This window comes from Telopea speciosissima, chromosome 2 (genome assembly GCF_018873765.1).
Source record: "Telopea speciosissima isolate NSW1024214 ecotype Mountain lineage chromosome 2, Tspe_v1, whole genome shotgun sequence".
NCBI lineage: Eukaryota > Viridiplantae > Streptophyta > Magnoliopsida > Proteales > Proteaceae > Telopea > Telopea speciosissima.
The window spans coordinates 5,823,000-5,836,697 of NC_057917.1; the positions used below are offsets into that span (position 1 = coordinate 5,823,000).

General features: G+C 40.1%; 1 protein-coding gene across 2 annotated transcripts in view; it reads left to right on the forward strand.

Moving 5' to 3' along the window:
- Positions 1 to 13,698, forward strand: part of LOC122650026 (CDP-diacylglycerol--glycerol-3-phosphate 3-phosphatidyltransferase 2-like) — an 18,996-nt gene continuing 5,298 nt past the window's right edge. Inside the window, exons 1-5 of one of the 2 annotated variants that reach the window (XM_043843324.1) lie at positions 1 to 411; positions 442 to 532; positions 2,864 to 2,961; positions 3,071 to 3,121; positions 3,309 to 3,422. In XM_043843324.1, coding sequence (XP_043699259.1) covers positions 109 to 411; positions 442 to 532; positions 2,864 to 2,961; positions 3,071 to 3,121; positions 3,309 to 3,422 — 657 coding nt within the window. In that variant the 5' untranslated portion in view covers positions 1 to 108. Of the gene's footprint in view, positions 533 to 2,863; positions 2,962 to 3,070; positions 3,122 to 3,308; positions 3,423 to 13,698 lie in introns of both variants that reach the window. The other variant, XM_043843323.1, reaches the window with a different exon arrangement.

Sequence of the window (13,698 nt, forward strand, 5' to 3'; positions counted from 1 at the left end):
TTCAATCTGAGGCAAGAAGCCGTACTTGATAGGTAAAAGGGTGCGCAGGATAAGCAATAATAGCAGCAGTAGCGGGAGTGTTGGTGCCGCCACGAAGGCTCTGCTGCCATGGAGGAGGTAGGGTTGATGGCGAGAACCAAGGGATCGGTGGCCCTCAGTAGTAGTAACGGTGACAAAGGAGAGCGATTGTCGGTGGGATGGAGGGATGGTTGGAGGCTACTATCATGCGCATATTTCGGTATTGCTTTCCCCAATGTGCGCTTGCGTAGAGATGTGGGGTCTCGGTCTCCCGCTCAAAAAGCGTTATCTTCTGCTTCTTCTGGATCGAACGAAGGCCCTGTGGCCGACATGGGTATTGAGAATAAGGACTACCGGACCGACAAGGACTGGTCGCCGTCGCTGCCGTTGAACCAAAATCACCACCACAACCACCTATTGCAACAACAACAACAACTACAATCTCCCAGATTGCTTACATTGCCTACAATCTTGACGCTTGGTCGCGTTGCCGCCGTCCCGCTCCTCGTTTGCAGTATGTTTCATCTTATTTTTTTTCGTTTAAAAAAAATTCATGGGTTCTAGATGCAAGATCTGCTTTTCTGTATTGCTCTCTCCCCCTCCCCATCTTTCTGTTTTGGCCGATGACGTTTTGAATGTGCGATGAAGGAAAAGATTTGGATATTTTCTGCCTTTAGGTTATTGAATTTGTTAGTTATGACGGATGTTTGTGTTTTTGAGTGAAAGAAACCGAGAAGGAACCCCTTTTGGAATTTTGACCTTTCCACTCTTCAGCTGTGGGATTATTTGGCTTTAACTTTAGAATAATCCATGTCAGAGCTCGACCCATGGAATTTTGACCTTTCTACTCTCCAGATTCTGATTTTGGTTCTGCTGATTGAAGAGCAACCTTGAGATGACATGCAAGTGCTATTGATCACTTGAAGGGTCTTGTTATTTCTTATATTGAGTTACCCATAATTAGAGATAGAACATTAAAGCTTAAATTGGAGATATAGGTTTTATACAGACTGTGGAACAAGTCTAATGTTACTGCCATTTTGTATTGAAGGACTAATTAATTCCCAAATCATATATGGCATTAGGTAATCATTTCGTTCTTACTGGTTGTCAGGACCTCCATAAGATAGTTTTTTCAGTCTATCAATTTGATGATGGAGTGGATCCCTTTGTTGACCTTCCTCCGGAAGATTGACTCCACTTCCTGCTGTTTCACTTGAAGGTTGAGTTAGGAAAATCAGTTAATAAACTTATTGCCATCCCAATATCCACTCTTCTTGTCCCAGCAAAAATAGAATCAAAGTGCAAGCTGACTGATATATTTTGTAAGTGGACCCATGTTAGTGTTCAGTTGATATATGAATATGCTTGGACGACTGTTCTCATTCTTGTTTTTATGCCTAAACCTGTCTAAGATGAGAGCAAATTATCTGGCTTCGTCTCATTGACTCATTGATTTGCTCATTTAGTTCTAATGTTACGTGATGAGCCAATTTTCTCTTTTAACAGAAAATTTAAAAGAACTGAGCTACTACATTATTATCTTAATTGGCCTCTTTGCCCCAAGAAAGGAAGTGTGTTGAAGAGCATGTTATAATCCATTTGCATTTAGACAGGTTCATCAGTGGATTCCTCCACCTCTACTGGCCATTTAACTTAACTTGATTGCAGCAGCTTGGGGAACCCAGGAGTGGTGGGGAATTTGTGGTGTTTTTTGAGGATATGATGGGGCCTCCATTAGTGTTTTTTTGGCATTGCTGGTTTCTTGGACCCTGATGGCAGAATTGGAGGGGTTTGATTGTGGGCCTAGGTGTAGCTACTACTATACAGTGTGAGCATTTAATTATTGAGGGGTCTAACTACAGTCATTGGATGGATCATGGATGTCATCTCTGAACTCAGGTCCTTGGAGATACTTCTTATTTAATTGTGAAGGTGGGATCTTTATGTCTCACAGCAATATCTCATTTCAGTGGAGAGCAAGGTCACGTAACTCTACAACAGATGGTGCTTGGTGAAACTCATTATATGTAGGGGCACCTGTTGGAGAGTGAAATTGGGAAAGAGCAGTCCTTGTTTTTATTTGCTGATTTTTGTAGTAAGATGTGTTATGTAATTATATATGTTCATATGCTTTAGGTTTTTGCTGTACATGATGTTTTATCTCCGTGTTTGCAGCCTTTTGTTCGTTGAATTAATTCTGTTGTTCACCCTACAAAATAAAAAAAAAACCCTGCTATATTGAGGGGAAACAATGTATTGCTAAACAATAAACATGAGTGGGATTAGGAGATTAAACATAGCCTAGTATTGTAGTTTCTTTTCTCTTTCTGCTCCTATCAAGTCTTTAATGAAATAATGATATATCTCTATGATTGTCTCTCCTAGCCTAGTATTGTAGTTTCTTTTCTCTTTCTGCTCCTATCAAGTCTTTATTGAAGTAATGATATTTCTCTATGATTGTCCATGTTCTCTGAATATATAGTCCTTTAATAAATCAGTTTTTCTATATTTGGATACTGGTAGATTATACTGAAGGATTATTGGTTATATTAGTTAATTTAGCTAGTAAGTAGTGCTTGCTGTTCCAACATATAATGTATAAGTCCTTCAGCTTTACCTAGAATTATTCCTTCCCTCCTCCCTTCTTTTTGGCTGCTGAAATTAGAGTTTGATGTGTGAATTCCATAATCATGTTTGGATTTGATGTCTGTGAAAGTATAGATTATGTTAAATGTATAAAATTCTTATGCTTCTCTTATATTTGATCTTTTAACTAGTTTACTACAGTTTCCAGTGTCTGATATCAGTATGTTGATGAAGCTAACATGTTGAATTTGTTCAGCATTTTATGCGAATGATTGGTGGGGAAAAACTGCAACAACCGTTATTTTCATTGCTGCTGCAATTACAGATTGGCTTGATGGTTATATTGCCCGGAAGGTACTCAACTTCTGATTGATTCTCAATGCCACAGTTTGTAGGACCATCTTTCCATTGCTCTCATTTTATCTCATTCTAGTCTCTTGAACATTCCTTCTATGTTTTTCAGATGCGATTAAGCACAGCATTTGGTGCGTTTTTGGATCCTGTCGCTGACAAGGTTTGAGATCCTCCCTATAATCTCTCCTCCCCTCTCCCCAAAAAGAAACAAGAGTTTGTTTGTTGATGGAGCTAGTTGATTCTTACAAGGCATGGTGTTCAAGAAAAAAGAAAGTAAAAATATGAAACACCTTATTTTAGACGTCTGTACTTGTTTTTTCTTTAATTATTTTGTTCATTGAATGCAGCTTATGGTTGGTGCGACGTTGGTATTATTGTGTACTAGACCATTGGAAGTTGCCATGTTTGGAGAAGTACCATGGCTACTGACAGTACCTTCAATTGCCATAATTGGTAGAGAGGTGATTTCCTGATTACTACTGCCTCTTATATTCCCATACCACTTCTTTTGGGTTAAACTAACTTCATACCTGGATTTATCTTTTTGTATACATGCTCTTTCTGTTTTTTGCTATGCATTCCAAGTTTTTATGTTGCTCTCATGTTTAAAGTATGCATGCTCATGGGGTCCGAAACCCTTAAGTTTGCATCATCATGGGCCCACAGGTTACAAACAACATTGAATGAGTAGTGGCAGTTTCACACTTTTGATACTATTAACGTTTGAAAGAGGTAAAGAGTACTTGGGAGAGGAGTGAATAAATTTTAAGGCAAGGACGATTAAAAAAGGGCGTACCCAGTGCATGAGGTTCCCGCCACTGCGGGGTCTGGGGAGGGCCATAATGTATGCAGCCTTACCCGCGCTTCGCATAGAGGCTGTTTCCCGACTCGAACCCGCGACAACTAGGTCACAATGGAGCAAATTACTGTTGTGCCAAGGCCCGCCCTATAGGTCACAAGGTAGGGACGATTCTGGAATTTTAATTTCAGATTGGGGATAAAGCAGAAGCACTCTTGGAAAGAGGGGAAAAACTGTACTTTTAGCATACTTTAGGACTTTTCTATAACTTCAGAATAGTCTGGGTGTAAAACAGAAACAAACTCAACAAACTCTGAATTAAGGACTTTTCTGAAATAAAATCCTCAACAAATAACAATGGAGTGAGTTATAATAAAAATCAGAACTAAACGAGGTTTTATGTAATAACCAAGAAAGTTGACCTTACTAGCAAATATGAGAAGTAGTTTTTCTACCTCTTGTTGGAACGGTGGAACCCAACCAGTAGTCAAACCGGGTTTGCTTCGAATGAGAGATCTCTCTCATGTGGATTAATTCAACTGAAGCTTTGGGTGAAGATTAGGAACCCATATCTCTCATAATGCAACCTGGGGTCTAAAACCCTGCTTTTGGGTTGCTATGGGCCCATTAAAGTAAAAGAAACTCAAAATAATGCGGTCAGTGGAAATTCTGGACAGTTGAGGACCCCTTTTGGTAAGGAAACAGGATTTAGGACGGATTGACCAATACACTTAAAGAAGAAGGACCAATCTGGTATTTCCAAATGGTATGGGAATAAAATGAACAAAACAAAAGATGTCTTTAATTGGAATTTCAAAGCTTTGGTTACCATCAGCCTCACAGCACCACAAGGTAGTGCACAAAACAGGTTTCCTTGTGGTTGCTCCAGCTCCACTACCATGACTCCAAAACACTTGTTGTTTTAGGATTAGGATCACAATCCCCCAACCCTCTTGACTCCAGACCACAAATCCCCCAAACCAAGCAATATTCAAACAATAAATTTCTGAAAACAGGTTATGTGCAAGTCGCAACTTTGGTTTCAATGGCAGGTCTATAACTCCAGATAAAGGGGGAATTTGGGACTTGGGAGTGAAATTCAGGAATTGAATCAACCTAGGATGTATGACCTAGAGTTCTATCCAAAACTGGGGGGCTGCAAGTGCTGCCCAGAACAGAGTACAACTGATAGATTTTAATGACCTAAAATGGAAGAAAATAGGAAGAAGAAAGAGAGTCTCAGAAGATGTAAGGGAGGATCTGACCTAAGAAAAGAATCAGTTCTGCAGTTGATTAGAGGAAGAAGAGGACCGAGTCGCACAACCGTAGCACACAGCCGCCTATGAAATAAAAAAAAATCATTCAAATCGAATCCCAATCTTGATGGAGTTATGATGGGTATCTAGAAGCCTAAGTCGTTAGGTTCAGAAACTCATTTGAAAACTAGAATTGCAGTGAATGATATATGACCATATTCAAGAATTTTCTTTGACAACTGACAATTGGTAGTTCAAATACAGAGAATATTCTGGTTGAAGGTCTGTTATATAGCAGGGAACAATCCCTCAAAAGACGATTCTGATGCAACTTTTGGATCTGGAACTACAGGGGAATCCTACTGATCGATCTCAGGTTTAGGGGAACCAAAGCAGTATTGAATGGATGATCAATTAGCAACCAAAATTTAAGGTTTCCAGATCAAGGGATCGATCTCAGCATCAATTCTCCCCGGCTTGAAAAAACTCGTCCATGAGTTTTGTGGCCGAGTAGAATGAACATTGCGGGATTAGCATTCATCTTCAGTCCAAAATAAAATTCTGGTTGCACATGCATGATATGAAGAAAATCCAGAACCCTGGGAACCTTCTCGTCTATGAAATCTTCCACAACAAAAACATCTTGAATATTCGGCGTCACATAGAATGTTCTCAAAGTGTTCCTTAACAACCTCATCTAGTATTACTGCTGCAACCTTGGCTTTACTATCTTCTTTGAGGTCTGCAGTGTTATCTTAAGAGACAGAATGGTCTGCTTGTTGAATTTTTTCCTTAAAATTTTCTAGAATTATCTCATCTTTGTGTCGCAGGCTGCTTTGATTTCTTCTATTTTTTTCTTCAACTGTAAACTTTGGTTCTTGAAGTGAAGGAAAATCTTCTACCTTGCAAAGAACTTGATTTTCACCTTGAATCATTGATTCCTCTACGATTGCTGTCTCCTTTTTTCCTTCATAATCCAAAGCAAACTTGTGTGGGAGAACTAGATTCTCCTTCGTTGTCTCGTCTAAAGTGATAGGCTCCTCCTCGTTACCTAGTTCCTTCATTTCTTACTTTGATGGTGCAAACTAAAGATCAACGGTCAACCTGTGCTTTAACATTATTGGTGCCAGACTTCCAACAATCCCCAATTTGCAAAATGAATTTCATCGATGGATGCTTCAAGTTGTCTTCAACTTTGAAGGCCTTTTGGTGATAATCTTGTTGAAAGGCAAGCTTTCTTTGGATATGTTCTGGAAGGTACTTGTCTTCAACTTGTGCTTCATCTCTTCCCAATTCCTAGGCTCACGTCTTTTGACTTTGAGCCTCCTTTCATGGAATCTCCACCAATCTATGGCATGACCAATCAATCGCAAGTAAACAAATCTAAGCTTCCTTGGCTCAGTCATGTCGTACCAGTCAAAATATTCCTCTAGAGAATCTAACCAATCAAGGAATAGGTATGGGTCCATCTGTCTAGCAAAGTAAGGAACTTCTAGCTTCACCTCCTTTGTAGTAATATCAGTCATAGGAGGTGCAGAATCAATACGTTGCACCATCCTTGTCATCTGTTCATTCAACTGTTTCAACATCTCAATCACTTTAACAATAGAGTCATTGGTTTGGGTTGAGGTGCTGGAACTACTCACATCCATAGCTTTGATACCACTTGGTGGGTTTCTAGAATCGTTTAGAAACTCAGTTGAAAACCAGAATCACAGTGAGAGAAAAGACCATATTTAGAAGATTTAAGATATCAAAAGGTCAAGGATCCTGACCAATAAAAGAGTTAACACAACTCCTTTGGGGTCCTAAACCAACTAGGACTAGAAAGAAAATAAACTCATAGCAGGACTGGATTTGTAGATTCTTAATCCAGCCTGAACTAGGACACACACACAATAAAACTAGGAAGTTAAATTAAAAACATGACTCTACTTAAATAGAGCTCCATAGCAGAGGAGGAATAGGTTTCCCAGGGAGACTAGGATTCCTAGAGAAACTAGGAATTCTGAAACCTCAAGTTCTTCTCTTGGCACTGCTGCTAGTTCCCAAATACTGCATCAAGTTAATTATATGTATAGACTCCGTAAAAGATAGAATGCCAATCATACAAGGATTCCCATTCAGTTTCTGGAACATAATCTACACTCCTGTTGATAGCTATATAAATCCTATATTAAAAAAAAAAAAAAGATTCAAATTACAAAACTATCCTATCAAAATATCCTAAATACCCCTATTGAGGTTGGTCCAGCCTTGCAATTGCATCACCTCTTGAATGCAAGTAACAAACACAAGAATCAGCATGTTAAAGGTTAACGAAAAGTTCCTGAAATCAGGTAGGGTGGTTTCTATAGGGTTCAGATTTGGTTTCAAGGAGATATCCAACAGCACCCTTTGAGTTTCGACCTGAAAGTCAGTATGATGGGTTGCCTCTAGGAGAAGTACCAATACCCCACGCCTCAGGACGAAAGGGATTGCAGCAAAGGAGATTAACTTGATTCTGTTGATCTGCTATTATTGCCACAAACGGTCAGCGCCAGTAAGCAAGAAAACTACAGGAAGAGAAGCAGAGGAAGAAATAAACAGTAATGAGAAGAAGAGTAGAGTAATGGGTGCAAGAGAGAGCACACTTGAGGGGATTGAATCAGATTTGAATCAATGAAGAAGAAGAAGAAGAGAAAGCCACACAACCAGCAGCCATGCCACAGAAACAGGACTGTTAAAAATTCAATATTATTCAACTCTAATCTAAATCTCGATGGGTGGTTACATATAATAGGAAATGAAAACAAAGAATCCTACTTGAATTCTAAAACAAAAGCTGAAACCAACAGGAACTCAAACTCCTAACTTGCTAACAATGGCCACAATAGTAAACATCAAATAACTGCCAAACAAAGGAACAAACTCCTATATATCCCTATGAGATCAAAACCCAGGTTTAGACCTGGTTCTTCCTTGTTCAGGCCGGTCCAGCCTTACACCTACATCACTTAATTAATAAATTAGACATCTTAACCCTAAAGGAATTCTAAAACAGGCTTTTGAGCATTTAGTGTTTGTCAGTGTATGATAAATATTTCTCCCATCCATACGTGCATAATAATGCAAGGAAATATTTTCATTAGCACTTGCAAAATCCCCTTGCCTCCTTATATATGAGTTTTCTGCACCTCATGACATTTTAGACAAAGTTTCAAGCAGTCCTGTTTGTATGACAAAATTCCAGGTTAAGTTGAACTTTGCCATATCTACTTAAGCCCATACTGGAATAGATCCAGCCAAATCGGAGGTACAAAAGCATCTTTGAACAATTGTTCTTTTCAAGAACTTCTGTTCCTATCTCTGGAATAGATCATGGCAAATCACATCCATTCAACCGTAATTTTGTCCCCATCAGATTACCCTGTTGAGAGTTACTAGACTCATCGTATTTCTGGTTTATCTTTAGCCTGCAATGCTGGTTATCTTCTGGTTTTCTGATCATTAATAGCTTGGTGATTAGGATACCCATCACGTACAAGCCATAAGAAGCAGATATTAATATTATTGTCCCATGTTTGGGTTAATAAATGGATCCATATCTCTTAAAACATCCATTGCTGTTGTCTAAAGTACTAAACGTGGTTATCTTTGTTAGAGTTATGTATTAAGGATACTTTGGGAACTAGTTTATCTACTTATTGTCTTACATTGTATTTGTCCTCTTTTACTTTTCACCTCCCTAGTGAGTTGTATGTAATTCCATATATTATGTTAGTGAAGTAATATAACTGTGGTAGAGAACATTCTCTAACTCAACATTCTACCACAATTTCGCCTCTTCTTTCTCTTCTTCAACCTTCGACCCACATCTTTCTCTCTTGTTCTCTTGTAATCTTTAGATTCCAACTTGATATCAGAGTTCCAGTTTATGTTTGAGAGTCGTGCTTCGAGTTATGTGCTCCCATTTCCGCTCTTTGGAACCCTAGGTTACAAGGGGTTCCAAGGAAGAGAATAGTATGTGAAAGATTCGAAGAAACCATGAGATGAACTTAGTTTGAAGATCATTGGAACATCAAGAGGAGGCCTCACATGAATAAATAGAGCTTTTGAATCTCAAACCAAAGTGGGGCAGTTTTTCCCCATTACCGCCAGTTTTTTCTTGGAATGGGCCTCTCTCTCTCATCCGGCTGCCACTGAGGCGGGGTAGGATCTATTTGAATCACTCTAGGCCCTCCTTTCATCCTCTCTTGCCCTCAGTTCATGAAGAGAAGGGCTGTTGAGACACAAGTCATTTCTTCCCTGATTTCACATTACCACCAGTAACATTCCCCTGTTTTTTCCTTGTTTGTTAGCTACCTTGGGTTGTGGACTATATTCTGTGGAGGCTATACCAGGTAAGGAAACATACACAGAAGACCTAATGGAGTTTTCCCATCACAAAGAAAACCTTATGAATGAAGATTGAAGACTATGAAGACCATTCGAAGGGCAAAGAGACCTTTACACTGTTACCACCAGCCTGTTGGTCATGTTCTTGTTTCTCTCTCATCAAGCATCCATTGGGAGTAAGGCTTGGTCCCTTATAATTGCCTAAGGGGTAGGTTCATTCCCCTATGGGCTCGGTTGTTGAAGTGAAGTGCTGAAGAAACACAACTCATTCTCTCGCAATCTCCATGGTACCGCCAGCTCTGTTTTTTTTCTCTGGTTTGCCTATGATGTGGGTATGTGATGCTTCCAACTACTTTGTGTTGGTGAGGTAAGCCATTTGAGCCCCTCAAGTTATTGTGTGATGAAGTTATACCTTGAAGAAGGTGATTGAGTTGAGTTTCTTTGAGTTGTATGCCTTGTATGCTTGCTGGACCTTGTTTTCCCAGTGTTGAGAAGATTTTTTTTTGGATTGAGAATTTACTCCCCATTTGACTTTAGGTGTTACCCCTGTCTTGTGAGTGTGTTGCTTCAGCATGTCTGGGATTAAGTGAATCGACAGAGGTTGTTTGGAGAAGCCCTACCTGGGAAGAGTAGTCTCTATTTGGGTAGAGTATGTGCTCTCCCTTTGGTTTTGGTATCATCCCCACTTTTTACATGTGTTCTTACATTATGCCAGATGTTGGAGGAAGAGGTCGAGTTCCACCCCAAGGGACTGACAACGATATATTCAGATGTGATCATTGTGGGAAATCTGGGCACTTTAAAGAGAGATGTTGGGTGCTTCATGGCTGTCCACTTGGTATGCATGGCAACAACTGCATGAGAGGGGGAACTAGAACACATACTATGGTGATTGAGGTTGAACCTATGGGATAACCATCTAGGCTACAGACAAACTCCAGTTCCCTCACTCAGGATGATATTGCAGTATTTCACAGGTTTGTAGCATATTTGGGCAGCTCTTCCTCTACACCAACAATGCCAAATTCTTCAGCTTCCACCTTGTAGGTCTCTACATCTTCTCCTTCTACTGCCTCGTCTTGGGTCATTGACTCTAGAGCTATTGGCCATATGATTGGTATGTCTCAGTGTTATGATTCGTACTTTGTCTGTTCTGGTAAGGATAAGGTTAGGGTTGCTGATGGTTCCCTTTCTTCTATTTCTGGTAAGGGCAATGTACATGTTACTTCTTCTATTTCCCTTGACTCTGTCCTTCATGTTCCTCAGTTTAACACTAACCTTTTATCTGTGAGCCCCCTAACCAAATCCTCAAATTGTTGTGTCACCTTTTTTGCACCCCCTTGTATTTTTCAGTATTTGGTGACAAAGAGGATTATTGGCAGTGGACGTGAGGAAGAATAGCTCTATCTTCTTGATCTAGGTACATCAGTTTTGCCTGCTTAGCCTTATGGTTGTGGGCGTAGTGACCGTAGTACTGTTGACTCCATGATGCTGTGGCATCAACGTTTGGGCCACCCCTCTTTTGCTGTTATGAAAAAACAATAACCACACTTGTTTTCTTCTGTTCCTTCCTCCCATATATTTCGGTGTGAACCCTATTTGTTTGCTAAACATTGTTGTTCTCCTTATCCTTACCATTTCAATAGATCCATAATTCCTTTTCATATTGTGTACACTGATTTTTGGGGTCCTTTTCCCACTACCTCTTTGTTTGTCTATCGTTATTTTGTATCCTTTGTTGATGATTGTTCCCACATTACATGGACCTTTTTGATGAAATATAAAAGTGAGATCTATGTTGCTTTAAAAAACTTCTACCAAATGATTTGTACTCAATTTGTTACTAAAATTAAGATTGTTCTTTCTAATAAAGGGGGGAGTGCATGTATGGGGGACTCCAAAACTTTATCCATTAGCTCGCTTGTGCTGACCATAGTTATCAAGGCGGGAAGGCGACCACCGCGTTTTAGAGGGTAAAAGAACAAGGCGACATCGGCATGGCGGCAAGGCGTCCAAGGCGACCAAGGAGTCTGGACGCCATGGCGATGCCTTGATAAGTATGGTGCTGACACACCCCAACAAAATGGGGTAGCTAAAAGGAAAAATCATCATTTATTGGAAGTCAATAGGAGTCTACTATTTGGCATGGATGTTCCTAAGACTTTTTTGGTCAGATGCCCTTCTTACCGTTGCCTTTTTAATTAATCGCATGCCCACTAAACTTCTTGGTTCCAAATCCCCTTTGTAAACATTGTTTCCTCAAACATCTGCTTTCTCTCTTCCTCCCAAAGTGTTTGGGTGTGTCTGCTACGTCCATGTCAATAAATCTGCTAAGAATAAGCTTGACCCAAGGCACTCAAATGCCTTCTCCTTGGATATTCCTCCTCTACCAAGGGGTATAAGTGCTACCATCCCTCTTCCCGAAGGCGCCTCCTCTCCAAAGAAGTCAACTTCTTTGAATCTATACCTTTATTCACTCCTCATTAGCATCCTCTTTAGGGGGAGAATAGTGGGAATTAAAAGGTTGCTGATATAATCCCTTTTCTCCCACCTTTGCCTACTTCTCCATGTATGTTTGATATTGGGAAACACAAAGAAGGGGTTGTTATTTATATTGGTGATCAGTTAGGTGTTGGTTCTGGTAATAAGGAGTTAATTGTATACAAAAGAAAGGGAAGGAAGAAGAAAACCTGCCAAGAGTCCTCTTTGGATCCACATCCTGAGCTCCACCTTCCTTAGTTAGGTAACACTCCTTTTCCCACTGAGTTAGATATTCCCATTGCTATTCGAAAGGGAAAGAGAGTTTGTACTAATCCCATAGCCTAGTTTTTCTCCTATGATATTCTATCTTCCATAGGAGTTGCTTTTACTACTGCCCTTTTGTCCATTTCCATTCCCAAGAATGTCATTGAGGCCATGTCTGACCCCAAGTAGAAGCAAGCCATGTTGGAGGAAACGATAGCACTTGAAAAGAACTGCACTTGGAAACTAGTTGATCTTCCCAAGGGGAGAGTTCCAGTTGGATGCAGATGGGTCTACACAGTCAAGTACTGATTCAGATGGTACAACTGAGAGATACAAAGCCAGGTTGGTGGCTAAAGGATACAATCAGGTGCATGAGATTGATTATCAGGAGACGTTTGCTCCTATGGCTAAACACAACTCAATAATAGATCTCTTATCTTTGGCGTCTAATAAAGATTTGCCATTGTATTAGTTGGATGTGAACAACACTTTCTTCCATGGCGATCTAGAAGAGGAAGTGTACGTGCAGACTCCATTGGCTTCAAGTTTGTGTCTTCTCAAGACGGCACTATATGGTCTCAAACAATCCCTGAAGGCTTGGTTTGAGAGGTTTAGACAGGCCATTTTGAAGAATGGGTATTCCCAGAGCCAAGCTGACTACACTTAATTTACTCGACGAGGTAATGGTATAATCACAACCCTTATTGTTTATGTTGATGACATTATCGTGATCGGAGATGATAGGGCTAAGATAGCTAGACTGAAGACCTACTTGGCCCCAACAGTTTGAGATTAAAGATGTAGGACCCTTGAAGTATTTCTTGGGGATTGAAGTATCAAGACCTAAAAAGGGAATCAATATATGTCAAAGGAAATTTGTTCTGGACTTGTTGAAAGAAATAGGGATGTTGGGTGGCAAGCCAGTAAGTTCTCCAATTGAGCATAACAACATTCTAGGAGAGGACTGTGATCCTTCTCTTGTTGATACAGGAAAATACCAAAGGCTGGTAGGGAAACTGATCTACCTCTCTTTGACTTGCCCAGATATCACCTATGTAGTTGGGGTGGTGAGTCCGTTTATGCATGCCCCAAAAGTGGGCACTTGGATGCTGTGTATCGTATCCTTAGGTACTTGAAGTCCATCTCAAGAAAATGACTATTATATGCCAGACACAACCATCTGAAGATATAGGGCTACACTGATGCGGATTGGGCTGGTTCAGTTTTTGACAGACGATCTACATCAGGATATTGTACATTTGTGGGAGGTAACCTGAATCACATGGAGAAGCAAAAAACAACTTGTGGCCCAATCCAGTATAGAGGTAGAGTTCAGGGGCTATGGCTCATGGAGTGTGTGAACTCCTATGGTAGAAAGCTGGTCCAAGAGTTGGGAGTTCATACTGAGGCACCTATGAGACTCTATTGTGATAACAAGGCTGCCATAAGTATAGCACACAACCCTGTGCAATATGACAGGACAAAACATATTGAGGTAGACCGACATTTCATCAAGGAGAAGATTGAGTCTGGCTACATTTGTACTCCTTTTCTTAAGAT